We start from the raw sequence: 14,865 nt of genomic DNA, 5'->3' as shown, positions 1-14,865 counted from the left end.
GTTAATTGACGTATACACTTGATGAGTGGCTAGATAAATAATTAACAACTTGAGGACCTGGCTCTATAATTTGAAACAAGATAAACATGAATCTTCTTCCAGGAGTGAACGTTTATTTAAACGTAAAGGACATTGGCAAACAATGCCAGATTTCTTAAGTATGGCAGAAACCCCTCTGATCAAGAACGTCATGATTAGGTTGAATTTAACAACCAGCCTTTGCAGGTTCTTTCCCATGTCCCAACAAATAACACTTCAACGTAGTTGAGGAGGCTTTAGCCATGAAAGCAATTTCCAGTAAAAATGGAATAGAAGTGGCATGATCTAAGATGGATGGATTTGATAAAATATTTTTGTATGGGAAAAAAATTACTTCTCAGGCCATGGCTAAGGTGCCTTCAGAACATGCAATAGTTTCTGCGATGCAGCCAAGATAAATATTCAGAAGGTGCATCAAGAAAATCCTTCTCATTAATTGCTGGATGCCCCTTTGGTATGTTGTGTAAGAATTCCCCTTGATTTCACCCATCTATACATATTGTAGGATCAAAGGAGTGGGTTAAAGATTTCAGTGTATGGATAGGTATCCTGTGCATGTGAGGGATTCATTGACACATCTGACTCTCTGGAGCTCTTCTACTTCCTTATGGCAACGTGCGTGATTGGGTTGTATGGTTAGCTGGGGGATTCTCTTGACTCCTGTAGATTGGAGTTTCCATACTTCAACCACCAGAGGGAACTGTGCTGGCAACTTGGCAGGAGCTCAGGGCTGCCCCATGCTTGTATAAAATGGAGGTGACTGGAGCTATTTTCATGTCTGCTATAAAGTTGGCGCCTCCCAGCAGATAGTGCTCAGTTCAGGGTAGAGCAAAAATGCATGCTGGTTTTTGTGCAGGGACAGCATTTTGTGGGGGCAGTCTAGGAGTCTGCTTTGAAAATCTGGCCCCAAGCATAGAATGCTGCTTGTGATCATGACACGAAAACTGCTTGGTACAGATCAAACAGCAAATAAGTAAAATTCCTGGGCGGTGATTGACTCAATTTGACTACATCCAAATAATGCAACGTTGTAGTGACACGTGAGAGAGACTCTGCATTGGTGCTCTAAGTCTTGTGTTTGCAATCCCTGCCTAGACTCCCTAAAAGCACAGGTTTGAATTCTGTCAGGCTTGACTGCACTCATCCACCTTTTATGGTGCATACGTTGACTTCCACACAGTCTAATGTGTCTAAGTCTTATATCTTTATATGTGTAGACGATCCCAAATTACCCTGCATCCAGCCCACTGTAGTTAAGTGTACCATAGACAGAGAAAGGCCTGCAGGAAGGATTTGAATGAGAATAGGATAAGGGCCTGTTCACGGGCTCAGGAAAGGCAGTGTTCAATGTAGGGCATGGCTTGGAGGTGTCTGTCATTTAAACTGGACAAACGATGTGTCATCAGAGTGGAAAGGGCAATGTGGAAAGAGTAATCCTTAACAGTAATGAATGATGTATGCTGAGTGCCAGGGTCTTAATCTGTGGTAACTGCCTTTGAACTCTGAATGTAGTGTAGATTTCCTACACCACAGAGCAATAAAACATGTGTGTACATTGAGCAGAGGAGCAATATCAGTCACGCTATTTTCCTGCAGATAGGTTGTGTAGTTGGCTGTTGGAACTGGAGAAGGCCAAGGTGTTGGATCATATTAAAGAAGTTCTATATTAAAATCACAAATGAGTTTGATTCCCCATAGTTTAAATTCCAGGGTATTACTAATTAAGAGGTCTCTTGGGTTTTGGTACTGTTTCTCTCCCTCTGTGTGTGAAACTTGCAAGCTGCTAATTGTGTTAGTACATTCTAAGACAGAGTCTGTTCTCAAAGCAATTCACAGAGGCTCAAAGCAATACTCTAACAACAGAAACAGCACCCAGAGACTCCCCGCCCTTTTGTTGTATTAACAATTGTGATTAAAATAGAGATAGAGGATGTATGTGGATGGATGCTTGGTGTGGATAATAACTGAATGATCAGGGAGGTGCCAGCCTAAGAATCCAGTGTCCATCGGCTGAAGAAGGCGTCAAGTGGAAATAACCAGAGGACCCCCGGAGGGCAGACTGGAATCCACCCAACAGCCTCAAGAATGGGAGAACCAAAGAACAAGATAACATCTTGGAGCCGTCAGGAATGTGCTATCTGCTGATTGATTCAGCAACAGCATGATGAAGCAATTCCCATAGACTGGCATAGGAAGAAATTCCTATAAAAATAGACTCTAAAAAGTGAGAACTTTGGGGTCTGATTCTGCAAACCAACTTCCAGGAGCATCAGATGAGCATCTGACAAGGCCCTGCTCCCTCCTCATGTCCAGGCCACCTGGCCAGTGGCTTGGCATGAGCAACTCTAAGGCTGGTAACTATGATAACAACTTTGCAGAACCTGTGTGTGTGTGTATGAATGAATGTGTGAATAAATATGAGATTGAATGGAATGTTATAGCTATAACTAACTGCTTACTATAATAACAACCTTGCAGAACCTGTGTGTGTGTGTATGAATGAATGTGTGAATAAAGATGAGATTGAATGGAATGTTACAGCTGTAACTAACTGCTTACTATGATTCTTTCTGTATTCACAATAAATGTGGTATTTTGCCTTTTTCCCTTTAATAAGATCCTGCTGGTTTTTATTTTATTGGTACAACAAAGGCCTTGGTATTGAGATCTGGAGCCTTTCCCCTCCAGCTCACAAGCTCAGATACAGCCCACTTTTGGTAGCAATGGAAGGGCTTTCCTATCTGGATGCTCTTTGGTGGCTTCTCTGTGAAGGGGCTTGTGGGTGTCAGCTTTGGTTCACAGTGTAAAGATTTCAGAGAAACGACATCACAATTGTTCGCAGCCTCAGCAGAAAGGTCAAGGATTGACTGGCTCTTGGAGACTAGTAACAGGCAAACCTGAGACGGTTCCGTGGCTCAGTTCAGATAAAAGCAATCCGATGTTTGGCAGCTCTTGAGCCTATATAAATGGGGCTGGAAATTTCTTTCTTGAAATAATTTGTCATTTATGCTTCCAGGACTAGGAAGTACCAAGGCATCAGGAAAAGAGAGGTTCTGTTTGGCTCAGTTTCTTTGGATAGTTCTGGGTCTGTTGTTGGTGATAGAGATCAGAGTCCTCTCTTATCTGGGTGGGGCTCCAGAGGCACATATGTGAGGTACCTTTTTTCTGTGCTGTATCCGTTCTGTGGAGAAATAGAAAAGTGAAATGTTTATCGATTTCTAGGAAAAGAGGAATTCCGCTCCCTGGTGACACTGTTGAAGACCTCTTGCAGCATGTCAGTTACACGGAGCCACTCACTCTCACCCAGTTTCTAGAAAAGTTTGCTCTCTACATGCCTGCCATTGCGTAAGTAACTTATTGCCTGGTAACCGCTGCAAGTTCTTATCGGTCTCAGGCGTCTGCAAGCTAGAATTGCCAATTTGGGGCTTGAATGGTCCTGAGAATGCTTGCTTGGGAGACTCTAAGCTACAAAATGTATTCATTTCCCTTTACTATGATAAGGATGATTGATAACATCATGGTATTTTATTTGCTTATCTGAAAAAAATCACTGGTTCCTGGGAAGTGGGGGAGTAGGCTTTTGCCCAGCTGGTTTAGAGATGATGCAGTCAGTCCTGGCACCATGCAGGGAGAGAAGCTAAATGACTCACTAGATAGGTCGCTTCCAAGCCAAAGGACTCTTGCATTCTAATTTCTCTAAGTGTGTGATGAATTTTCATGTGCTGGTGAGACGGGGATGCCTCTTGGGAAGCATTCAGACCCTCAGCGGGTCCACTCTCCCCTATCTTGTTGAACAGCAGCCCGTAAGTTGCTGAGAACTCATAAATCAGACTAATCCTGTTCTTTTCCTTACAGGGGGGACCGCGATGCTGTGAGAAGAATAGCCTATGAGTTTGTAGAAATGAAAGCGAAAGAAGGTGTCATCTATGTTGAGGTCAGGTACAGCCCTCACCTCCTAGCCAACTGCAAAGTTCATCCTGTTCCATGGGGCCAAGAAGAGTAAGTGAATCCATAAAGTGTAAGACTGTGTCAACACAGCACGCTGAGATCTGCGCGAAAGCCACTGACCAGCAAATGGAGAACACAGTTTTGCTCCCGGCAGACAATAAAGAGGATCTATAACTTGAGAGCCAGATTTTCATGGTTTTATATGCATAATTTTGTGCCTAATTTACATGTGCAATTACAGTAGTTTGTATAGGCACGTAACTAATTGGACACACTTGCTGGTAATTACCCAGTGAGCAAGCACAATTTTGATAATTGTGCATAGAAATTAGTGTGTGCAGTTCTGCTCCTAAACAAAATGTAGAGCTGAATCCATACAGGTGCATTGGAAAGCACAATTTAGTATGCCTTAACAAAGATATACACTAGTAGCTGTTTCATCTGTGCTTTGGTAACTGCTCCTTCTCCTGTCTTCCCACTTCCTCAAAGGCTTAATAGCAGAGTGCTGTAGTGACGTCTCGATTATCTTTTTCCAGAACATGCTTCCGCATGCTAACTATTGAGGGTTACAAGCAAAACTAAACTGCTGTTGTTGAAGTAGATGAACCAAGTAAATTTTGAGATGCCGTGTGTGTGTGTATAATTTTTTTTTTTTTTTGATCATTCACCACTTGGTAATCACTGAGTTCACTGGTTTCAGAGTAACAGCCGTGTTAGTCTGTATTCGCAAAAAGAAAAGGAGTACTTGTGGCGCCTTAGAGACTAACCAATTTATTTGAGCATAAGCTTTCGTGAGCTACAGCTCACTTCATCGGCTGCATACTGTGGAAAGTATAGAAGATCTTTTTATACACACAAAGCATGAAAAAATGGGTGTTTACCACTACAAAAGGTTTTCTCTCCTCCCATCCCACTCTCCTGCTGGTAATAGCTTATCTAAAGTGATCACTCTCCTTACAATGTGTATGATAATCAAGGTGGGCCATTTCCAGCACAAATCCAGGGTTTAACAAGAACGTCTGGGGGGAGGGGGGTAGGAAAAAACAAGGGGAAATAGGTTACCTTGCATAATGACTTAGCTACTCCCAGTCTCTATTCAAGCTTAAGTTAATTGTGTCCAATTTGCAAATGAATTCCAATTCAACAGTCTCTCGCTGGACTCTGGTTTTGAAGTTTTTTTGTTGTAATATCGCAACTTTCATGTCTGTAATCGCGTGACCAGAGAGATTGAAGTGTTCTCCGACTGGTTTATGAATGTTATAATTCTTGACATCTGATTTGTGTCCATTTATTCTTTTACGTAGAGACTGTCCAGTTTGACCAATGTACGTGGCAGAGGGGCATTGCTGGCACATGATGGCATATATCACATTGGTGGATGTGCAGATGAACGATCCTCTGATAGTGTGGCTGATGTTATTAGGCCCTGTGATGGTGTCCCCTGAATAGATATGTGGGCACAGTTGGCAACGGGCTTTGTTGCAAGGATAGGTTCCTGGGTTAGTGGTTCTGTTGTGTGGTATGTGGTTGCTGGTGAATATTCGCTTCAGGTTGGGGGGCTGTCTGTAGGCAAGGACTGGCCTGTCTCCCAAGATTTGTGAGAGTGTTGGGTCATGCAAGGTAACCTATTTCCCCTTGTTTTTTCCTACCCCTCCCCTCTCCCTCCCCAGACGTTCTTGTTAAATCCTGGATTTGTGCTGGAAATGGCCCACCTTGATTATCATACACATTGTAAGGAGGGTGATCACTTTAGGTAAGCTATTACCAGCAGGAGAGTGGAGTGGGCGGAGAGAAAACCTTTTGTAGTAGTAAACACCCATTTTTTCATGCTTTGTGTGTATAAAAGATCTTCTATACTTTCCACAGTATGCATCCGATGAAGTGAGCTGTAGCTCACGAAAGCTTATGCTCAGATAAATTGGTTAGTCTCTAAGGTGCCACAAGTACTCCTTTTCTTACTGAGTTCATTGAAATTTGCAATGAATCTCCCCATCTGTACAAATCAGTGAGGTCCCACTTTTGTTTTCAGCTCAGGCAAGGAGAAGCCTAGCACGGACCTCAGTTAGTTAATGTATAATCCAATCCCTGTTTATATAGGACCAGAGGGGGGCAGCACACCTTTTATTTCTATCTGGAATGCAGTAATAGTCATGTATACGCTTTTCCTTCCCCCGCCCCCCCCCTAAAAATGTTGTTCTTTTGGTAACCGCTCCATCTGCTGCCCTCTCCTGAGGACAACTTGCCCCAGGGGCATTGTCTTGTCTTTGTGTGGGGAAATAGCTGTTAGATTTTTGGCTTAAGCTGCTCCCCCTTAAAGAAGTCACCGGAGTTCAGATACACATCCCCTCCCCAACCCCCCATCCAAAATGTAACATTTTCTGCCAGCAAAGTTAGTGGGCTGAGCCTTTGGGAGCAGCCCTAGTAGCTCTCAGTCTATCTTTCTATGTCATCTGTGCTCTTTAGAACAGTGTGTCACTAAGTAAACCAGCACTGAGCTTTGCAAGGAGACTTCTGGGATTTCTCACAAAACATGGTTTGAGGCTTCTGCTGCTTTTTGTGTCACACCACTCACTACTGCCAGGATAGTGCAAAGCTCTGCATCTTAATCAGACTTTCTGGCCAAAAAATAGAAAAGGGAAAAAAAAGTTCCTCTTCCCCAGCTGGCAAACTGGTTCATTTACTCGAAGAAATACGGTACTCTAGCGCGGGGGGGGGTGGGGGGTGGTGGTGGTGGTTTGAAAGTGCATCTCTCAGACCAACATGCATCCCACGCAACCCTGCCGTGCCACCTCCCTCATCCTCCAAACAGATGTGGGTCACTGAGGACCTCAGTTACAAAGGAGGCTAGTGCTGCATGTAGGTGCAAAGGAAGATTCACAGATGCACCTAAGGGAGTCAGAGGCCTAACCTGCTTAGATACTTTTGTAAATGCTACTAAGGGCCTAAATCTTTGTAAATCTGGCCCTGAAACTACAGTTCCTGGCAGACCGTGCTCCCTCTTGCTCTGAGGGGGTGCAGTGTACTCCTTTTTATATATATAAATGTGGCCCTTAGCTTTCTGGCATTTTGCCAGTGTGGTCACATTGGTTGGGCAGTGTTTGGATTCTCCTGTATTTTACAGCATACAGCAATAATACAGCCAGCTCAGTGATGTTACATTAGGGAAGCAGTTTCTCTTCCTCTGGGATTGCTGGGGTGTCGAACCTCACAAGCTTGCTAGCTAACTTCTAAGTTTTCTTCCCACAGGGGCGACCTCACTCCGGATGAAGTGGTTCACCTTGTTAATCAGGGATTACAGGATGGAGAAAGGAATTTCAACATCAAAGCCAGGTCTATTCTATGCTGCATGCGCCATATGCCAAGTAATGTATTACAGTTCACCTGCTGCTCTGCTCCCTCCTTTCCTGACCCTTTGAAGGGTGTGTGAAATGCCTTGAATTGCGATCCTTTGGGGAAATGTTAGGGAAGCATCAGTTGCTCAGTTCTGGTTTGAATGTTGTCTCAGTGCCGTGGGAAGGTGATGGCTATTTCCCATGTAGGTGCTGGTGGAAGAGAGAGACAGAGGGAGGAGAAGACACTCTTCATACCCACTCAGTGATTTCCAGGTCTTTTCTCTCTGGGGAGGGGGTAAATCTGACATCTCCCCAGTCTCAAGATTGAAAGGTACCAGCTCAGTTTTCCCTATTTCTGCAGAAAGCAGTTTCTAACCAGCTTAGAGTTGTGCTCAGGTTAGTCTAAGCCACTTTATGGGGTAGGGTACATGCTCTGGCGTATCAGATGAATAGCAGCATCTCCTAGAGGTGCAAAATAGAGGTTAAGTGGAGTGTGCGTTGTTCATTTCCATTTCCTGCAGCTAGCTTTAAAATAAAAACCAAGAGCTGGGTAGACTGACACAGGACAGCTCCAGCTGGGGTTCGAGGAGATGTGGTCTGGTTCAGAGATTGCTCTTTATAACTGGGATTCAGGGCAGACAGGTTCCTTGTGAAGAGACTATTAGTTATGAATTGAAAGACCATATATAATATGTCTTCTTCTAATTCTGGTATTAAACAAACCAAACCCTTGAAATACACTGCTTCAGTCCATGCTAGAACCTCATTCAGTATTATTCCCTTCCATGATAAAGACGGGGAAACTTGAACTCCTAGTTGAGAATGAAACTAATTTCTGGACTCCGTTGGAGGGTGGCGTTGGAAATGTTTATCCTCTAGTGCTGTTCCCAGCATCCCAAAGCACAGTGCAGAACAAAAATGATCAGCAGTTAAAAGCAGTAACAAAGGTACCTGCCAGTACTTCAGGTAAAGCTGCAGAGTAGATGCTCAAGTTGGAAACATTCCATGGGCAAGGAGAACAATTATATAATGACTGCACTTCCGTTGTCTGGTTATGATGAGGGCTAACTAAATAACCTGTTGTTTCCATACTCTATGCAGGACCAGGTCCAAAAAACAGGTGAAATACGCTAAGCCACGTTCACTAAAAGCCAAAATTTTAAATGTATGTAGGTGCCTGAAAATGCAGCCTGGTGCCTAGTGGGATTTCGAAAGGTGCCTGAACATTTTTGAAAATCCCACTAGGTGCCTGTCTGCATTTTATACTCCTGGGGGCACTCTGCACTAAAAAATTAAATTCTGTGCACAATATTTTAAAATTCTGCAAATTTTATTTGTCAAAATAACACTACATAATCATACCAGTTTCAATTATTTTGGTAACTTATTTCAAAATACCTGTCAGCAAGTATGTCTGTAACAATACAGACAAACACAAAAATTCCCCCAGGATTAGAGAGTTAAAGAAAACCCTATGACACCCAGTTCCTGTTTCTCTGCTCCCTTCCCCCCGCCCCCAGAGCCCAATCAAGAGTACCAGACACCTACAATCCCTCCCACCATCCAGAGCCCAGCCGTGCCCCCAGCCCGAACCCCCTCCTCCCCACAGCCCAGCCATGGTCCCCTCTTGATTCCTGTTACTAGAAAAGCCCCTTCTGCTTTCAGCTCTGCACAAAGCATTGCCCTGCGAAGCGAAGCATTCTATGGATACTGTGATAATGAGAAAGCAGGGGCTTGGAGCTGGGAGTTCTTCCCATACCATGTAGTCAGGCACATACATTCTAAAGTGCAAAGTCACAACGTAATACAATCTACTGGGACTGACTCATGGAGTTTTGCTCTTGTCAAGGGCTGTAATGATAATGAAGGGCTCCCCCTTGGAAGGCCTAATAACCAGGGCTAAAACCTGTCATGCCTACCAACTTTACAGGCAGTGAGCTCACTTGTTAGTGGGGCTGTGACTCTGGTCTGTAAATCTGGCTCTAGGGTTTTGTTGCTTTTTTAGGGCTTCAAACTCAGGGAAAAATCCCAGAAGGCAAATGAACTAAATTTTTATATTCATGTGAACAACCACATCTGTTTAGACAAGAGCTCAGGGATGTTTTTCTTAAATCCTGCTGCTCTTCTTTCCAGGCTGGTCATTGGAGGTGGTAGAGCTGTGTAAGAAATACCAGAACAATACGGTGGTAGCCATAGACCTGGCTGGGGATGAGTTGGTGTCTGAGACCTTCCCAGAGCATAGGAAGGCTTATGAGGTTTGTTCAATGAGCTTCTCGAAAAATCTTGTATCAAATTCTTTCTGGTTAGTGCAGAAAACCGCACAGTACAAAGGGGATCTGGCAAGTAGTTCAGATCCAAAGTGGCCTGTAAGACTTATACATGTCTTAAAATTACTAGAAGTGTTTTATTGGCATAGTAGAAATATTACTTTTAATTTGGTTTTTAAATTGCTAATAGAGCATATACATAATTTAAGTATAAAGAGATGTTTTTATTTAAATGTGTCCCAGCTGCGTTCACAGCCTTGGTTCTGCAGCACTGAGCTAGTGCACAGAGCCACAAAGTGAAATTGGTGGTAAAATGATCATGCATTCAAATCTGCATGACTGCTCCAAGGACTGCATAGGGCTACCTGCTTACGTTGTTTTACAGGATCAGAACTCCATACCAGACATGAAACTGGCTAGTCCCTCTTCACTGTCTCCAGCTGAGTAAAATGCAAAAACTAAATCAATCAGATAAACAGTGTAAACATATGTTCAAATTTTTTTTCCATTGTAATAAACTAAGATGATGGTATTGGAGGAGATTTCTTTCCTGAAATGTATTCTTTTTAACTAGACAGTGTTACTTTACTGTAGCTTAAAAAGGAAGCCCCATGCAAATATCTCCCATCTGTATATAAGGATTTTAGGACTCTAGGGGTGTTTGTATTTTAAGAAGTTACGTGATTGGCATAGGTCAGTGGGAGCTGAGGGTGCTCAGGAACCCAGCCTCAGAGGACACTGGATTTAAAAATCGTGCTGGGTGTCAGGTGATTGGTTGAGGTAGAATCAGGGATATCTCAGGGGTATACTGTTGTAGTTAACAGTCCGACTGCCATCTGTGGTTGTCATGGGAATCATTACAAATGTCCTAATGTGAAAGCAAAAACTTGAGAGCAAGGGGAAGAGTATGGAAGAAATATACTTTGTTTTGCATGGCCCTGAACTTCTGTACTTTCATAATCGGTGTCTCCTTGCATAAATGCCCAGTGCCATTTTTGAAATCCATGCAGTATCTCACTTGCTATCATCTTTCCATTGAGCACTTATTGATAAGATATTACTTGCGTAGCAGTTTCTTATCCTTTCTAACATGCTGAAGTTCCTTGTCATGAGCACTAATCAAGCAGCTGTACCTTCATCTTGTGCAACTGTTATACTTGCATTATACAAGATGAATCAATTAGTTGCTTTTCACGTTAAACTACACGTCCCAGGTAGTTTAAAGGCAAATAAAACGAGATGGAAAACCAATTAATATCTAGCTTGCCTATGCGTGGGGTCTCAAAGTCCAAATTTCTCAACCAAAAGGATTTGAATTGTTCTTGTCTGAAAGCCAGCGTCTCATTCAGACTCAGAGAAACACGGAAGGAACAAAAGCTCCAATTTGTCAGGCTTTCTCAGCCAGCATGAAAGTAGAATGCTCTCTTTCTAAATTGCCCTCATACTGGAGCTTCACACATCAACAGTAACATGGATAATATGACTTATGAAATGAGAGGCTTATGATGAAGGGATTCGATGTCTGCCTTTGCACTGGTGTTCCCAGTTTTCAGTTGTGTTGCCATTTAAGCTCTGGCTGGGAGAAGTCAATGACTCTCACTACAATTGGGGGTAGTAGGGAGAGTTCTGTATGTGACTTGCCTGCAGTAGGTTGTGGGGAGATCATGGGAAGCCATGTAAAGATCTTGAAGCTGTGACTCTAGATAATTAGCTCATGCTAAAGTCCTAGGTGAGTGATGTTATAAACCAAAGAAGTATGCAGAGAGGAATGAATTATCTCCTTGGTTGGGAAGTTCTGGGTTATTTAGAGTCAGAGGAGGCTGTTTGGAGGGGACAATCGAGGGGTGTGATTGCAGTTCATGTAGACATACCTGAGCTAAGCTTTAATCCAGCTATCTCTGATCGTAGAGCAGTGAAGGTGTGAGAGCACGTGCTTCTGTGCAGACCTGTCTGTAACCCTGTGTAATTCTTGGGCAGCTACCCCACACTGAAGCATGCACTGCTGCAGCTTCACTGCTCTGGAACCAGAGCTAGCTAGATTAAATCTACTCCCGTATGTCTACCCAAGCTCCAGTTGCACCTGTGATTGTGGTGTAGACATACCCTGAGAATGGAGGTGTGGGAGAGATTTCTGGCTTCCCCATTGCACACCCCCACACCCACAGAAATTCCTGCCCATCTCGCTGTTTTCTAATCTGTATAGTGCACCAAAGAAGGATACATAAATGAACAATAAAAGCAAGCAGACACATCTGCTCTTTCATTAAGAGCTAGTAACTGGAACTGATGGAATGGAAGGTGCCATGTGGGGTTGGAGGTAGAATCTTGGAAAGCAGCAGAACCAGTTGCTCTGCTATTGTCTCTGTGCAGTACGCCACCCCTGACCCCCATACCGTGCCACTCTTTGATCACAGACGTTAGAGGAAATAAACATAGTTGTTTTCTCTGAAAAATCCTCCTGCAAGCTGCAGATCAGGTTAATTTGCTTCATGCACGTGACCTTGGTAAAGCGAGCTGGCAAAATGATGGGAATTGGGCAGGCAGAGAGACTCGCTCTGGGCGTGAGTGCCCCAAGAGCTGGCCTGTGCATTTAACACACGTTGGAAACAAAATAGTGTTTAAATCAAATCTTTGTTTATCTTTAAGACCTCTGGCTTCAGAGCCACCTCCTGCAGTTCTGACACAGTCAAAGCTCCCATAGACTTCAGCAGGAGTTTTGCCAGAGCTTGGAATCTTCTGTCTTTTAAATTGTTGACTCTGGGTTCTGTCAAACTCGTTGCTCGGAGCCCTAACCTGAAGGCCTTGTCATGCTTCATTGAAGTCAATGGCAAAACTCTCATTAACTCTTACTTAATCAGTCTTCGGGATCAGTAGGAGAAGAGTTGCACTCTGACAGTTCAAAGCCCAATCCAAAGCCCTCTGGATCATTCCATAGATATTGGGGGGAGAGGGGGGTTGGATTAATCTGTTCATCCTCGGAACTCCCCAGATTAGCAGTTTCTGACACAAATGAAAGGCCAGTGTGAAGGGAAAGACTGGTAAGCTTAGCCCTGACTGAATGGTCAGCCTTCGGGGTAACTGTCTGAGTCCCTATTCTGTGCAGGACATGTGACAAGTGTGTGTTAAAACAAAGCTATCAGTGCAGACACAGGGAGTCTCGATTTAGTTTTTAGTAGACTCATCTAGGGCTTTTCGTATTAACATACCAAGCGGAACCGTGTCTTACCCAGTAGTTCAGAGCAGAGCCTGGATATGCAGTGGCTGCAAACTAAGTGGAAAATTCACAAAGCACCTGAAAAATTCAGTAATACAAAACAGCAACCTCCTGAAGGGGGTGTGTGCACGTGCATGCTGCCTCTGGTAAGATCCCTATAACATCTGCTCAGTGCCCATTCACATGCCCAGGACTTTGGGGTTTGGGATTTCCCAGATTCATAGAATCCTGTTTTGTCACGGATGAAAGGTGCCAGGCTGAGAGCCCCCCTAGACAGCAGGCCCTGAACAGGTAAGGCACAGGTCACAGCAGTGAGAACTCCCCCCCCCCCCGCCATGTCACCTTAGCCAGCGTGCCTCGCGGGGAGGACCATCTCCATGGCTCAGTGAGTCCTTGGCCTGTCTGCTGAGACTGCCAGCAAGAGAGACAGTTGTACGGTAGTTGTTGGGGTGTTTGTGTGATGTGGACATCAGGGACTGGACTGAGACTCACCGAACTCGCTGCATGTGGGCTATGAATAACTGGCAGCTGGCCTGCTAGCCCAGCCTTAACTCCTACATCGTTGCCTTCTCAGAGTCAATGATCTGTTTTTAAAAAAAAAAAAAAAATGTTATTTGAGAACATCATTCATAGCTACACATACCCAGCACTAGGGAATGAATTTGCTTTCATTCCCTAGTGTGCTGGCTGGGCTTCCCAGACACTCACCTACCCAGCTCCTACGCTGTCTGAGATTGATAATTGATTTTCTTCTTATTTTGATTGTGTTGCTCCACAGTCGTTACTCCTGGGGTTGGAGCTCTCAGCCTAATGGTCTGTTGAAAGCATTCGCTCTGGCTTGAAGGCAGAGAGTAGTCAGTGGTGTGGTTGCTGTCCTAATAGTTTGTTCACATCCCTTCCCCCACCTGCCCCGCCTCTGTGCCTCCCCAAACCCACAGCAGCGTTTTCACTCTTTGCTTCATGTGGGCTTTTCCAGGAAGCTGAAAGATGTGGCATTCATCGCACTGTCCACGCTGGGGAGGTTGGGGCACCGTCTGTCATCAAGGAGGTAAGAAACCCCAGCGCAGGGCAGTGGAATAAGTTACAGCAGAGCTGCAAAATACTCTGTATTGTAATGCAGGGGACAAAGGTAGCTAGCGCCAAATCCTGGCCCATCACTCAGTAGCCCCTTGGAGCCAAATCCCCCCATTGCTCTAAGGGAGCAGAGTCTGTGCATCATACAAAGAGGGAGCCAGAGATTGAGCCTCATATAGCACTTGGAAGGAGCAGGCTCTCCTAGGACAGGGCCCCCATGTCCTGCATGCAGGAGTGGATTGGAGTCCTGGTTTGGGGCTTGGAGGGCTCAGGAGCTCCTGTGAGCTTGCCTGATCCTCTGGGGAGTAGGAGTCAGGCCCTTGCACAGAGCTAAGAGAGACTTTACATGTTTTCTATTCTCTACAGGCAATCAATGTTCTGAAGACCGAGCGGATTGGCCACGGCTACCATGTCCTGGAAGACCCAGCCCTTTATAGGGAGCTGTTGGGTAGGAAGATGCATTTTGAGGTAATGACTAATTCTGCAGGGGTGGCAGTTGTGTAACGATCATCTTGTTCCGTCTGAGAGTGAGGGATCAGCTCTTGGGTTGCATGACAAGTCAGCATTTTGAACAATGAACATGGACTTAAATGCCTTTACTATAGGGGTGAAATTGCTGCCACCTGGAGTCCAAGTGCTAACAGCGTTTAGAGTGAAATCCGCTCTCCACACCACAGTTTGAATTTAGCTGAGGTGCTTCGTGGAAACCAGACATACAAGGCTCCAGCATGTTGCTAACTGGGCTGTTGAGCAGAAATGCGATGTCACCAAGGGGATACAAGTCTGGATCCTTCTTTGTGCTGAGTGCCAGAGGTCACGTCATGCTCAGCCTTGGGGAAAAGGAGCCTGTATTATTTAGTCCATCTTCAGTGGGTGCTTGGAACAGCACCGGCTCTCTGAGTAGAAGGATGCCTTTACCCCTTCCCAGGCAGAGGATGAGTGGCCATGGTGTTAGGCTCACAGGAGTCACAGGCGGGAGAGTGGTGGCAGG

The 14,865-nt window shown here is 44.6% G+C and overlaps 1 protein-coding gene across 3 annotated transcripts in view; it reads left to right on the top strand.

Moving 5' to 3' along the window:
* Positions 1 to 14,865, top strand: part of LOC102931106 (adenosine deaminase) — a 40,097-nt gene that overhangs the window by 17,178 nt on the left and 8,054 nt on the right. For 2 of the 3 annotated variants that reach the window (XM_043526680.1, XM_037915621.2), the window contains exons 3-8: positions 3,262 to 3,384; positions 3,895 to 4,038; positions 7,234 to 7,349; positions 9,453 to 9,574; positions 13,777 to 13,848; positions 14,241 to 14,342. In XM_043526680.1, the coding sequence (XP_043382615.1) occupies positions 3,262 to 3,384; positions 3,895 to 4,038; positions 7,234 to 7,349; positions 9,453 to 9,574; positions 13,777 to 13,848; positions 14,241 to 14,342 (679 nt within the window). The remainder of the gene's footprint in view (positions 1 to 3,261; positions 3,385 to 3,894; positions 4,039 to 7,233; positions 7,350 to 9,452; positions 9,575 to 13,776; positions 13,849 to 14,240; positions 14,343 to 14,865) is intronic. The other variant, XM_043526681.1, reaches the window with a different exon arrangement.

The sequence above is a fragment of the Chelonia mydas genome, chromosome 13 (genome assembly GCF_015237465.2).
Source record: "Chelonia mydas isolate rCheMyd1 chromosome 13, rCheMyd1.pri.v2, whole genome shotgun sequence".
Classification (NCBI taxonomy): domain Eukaryota; kingdom Metazoa; phylum Chordata; order Testudines; family Cheloniidae; genus Chelonia; species Chelonia mydas.
The sequence above is the reverse complement of the archived record's forward strand: the minus strand, read 5'-3'. Positions and strand labels throughout refer to the sequence as shown.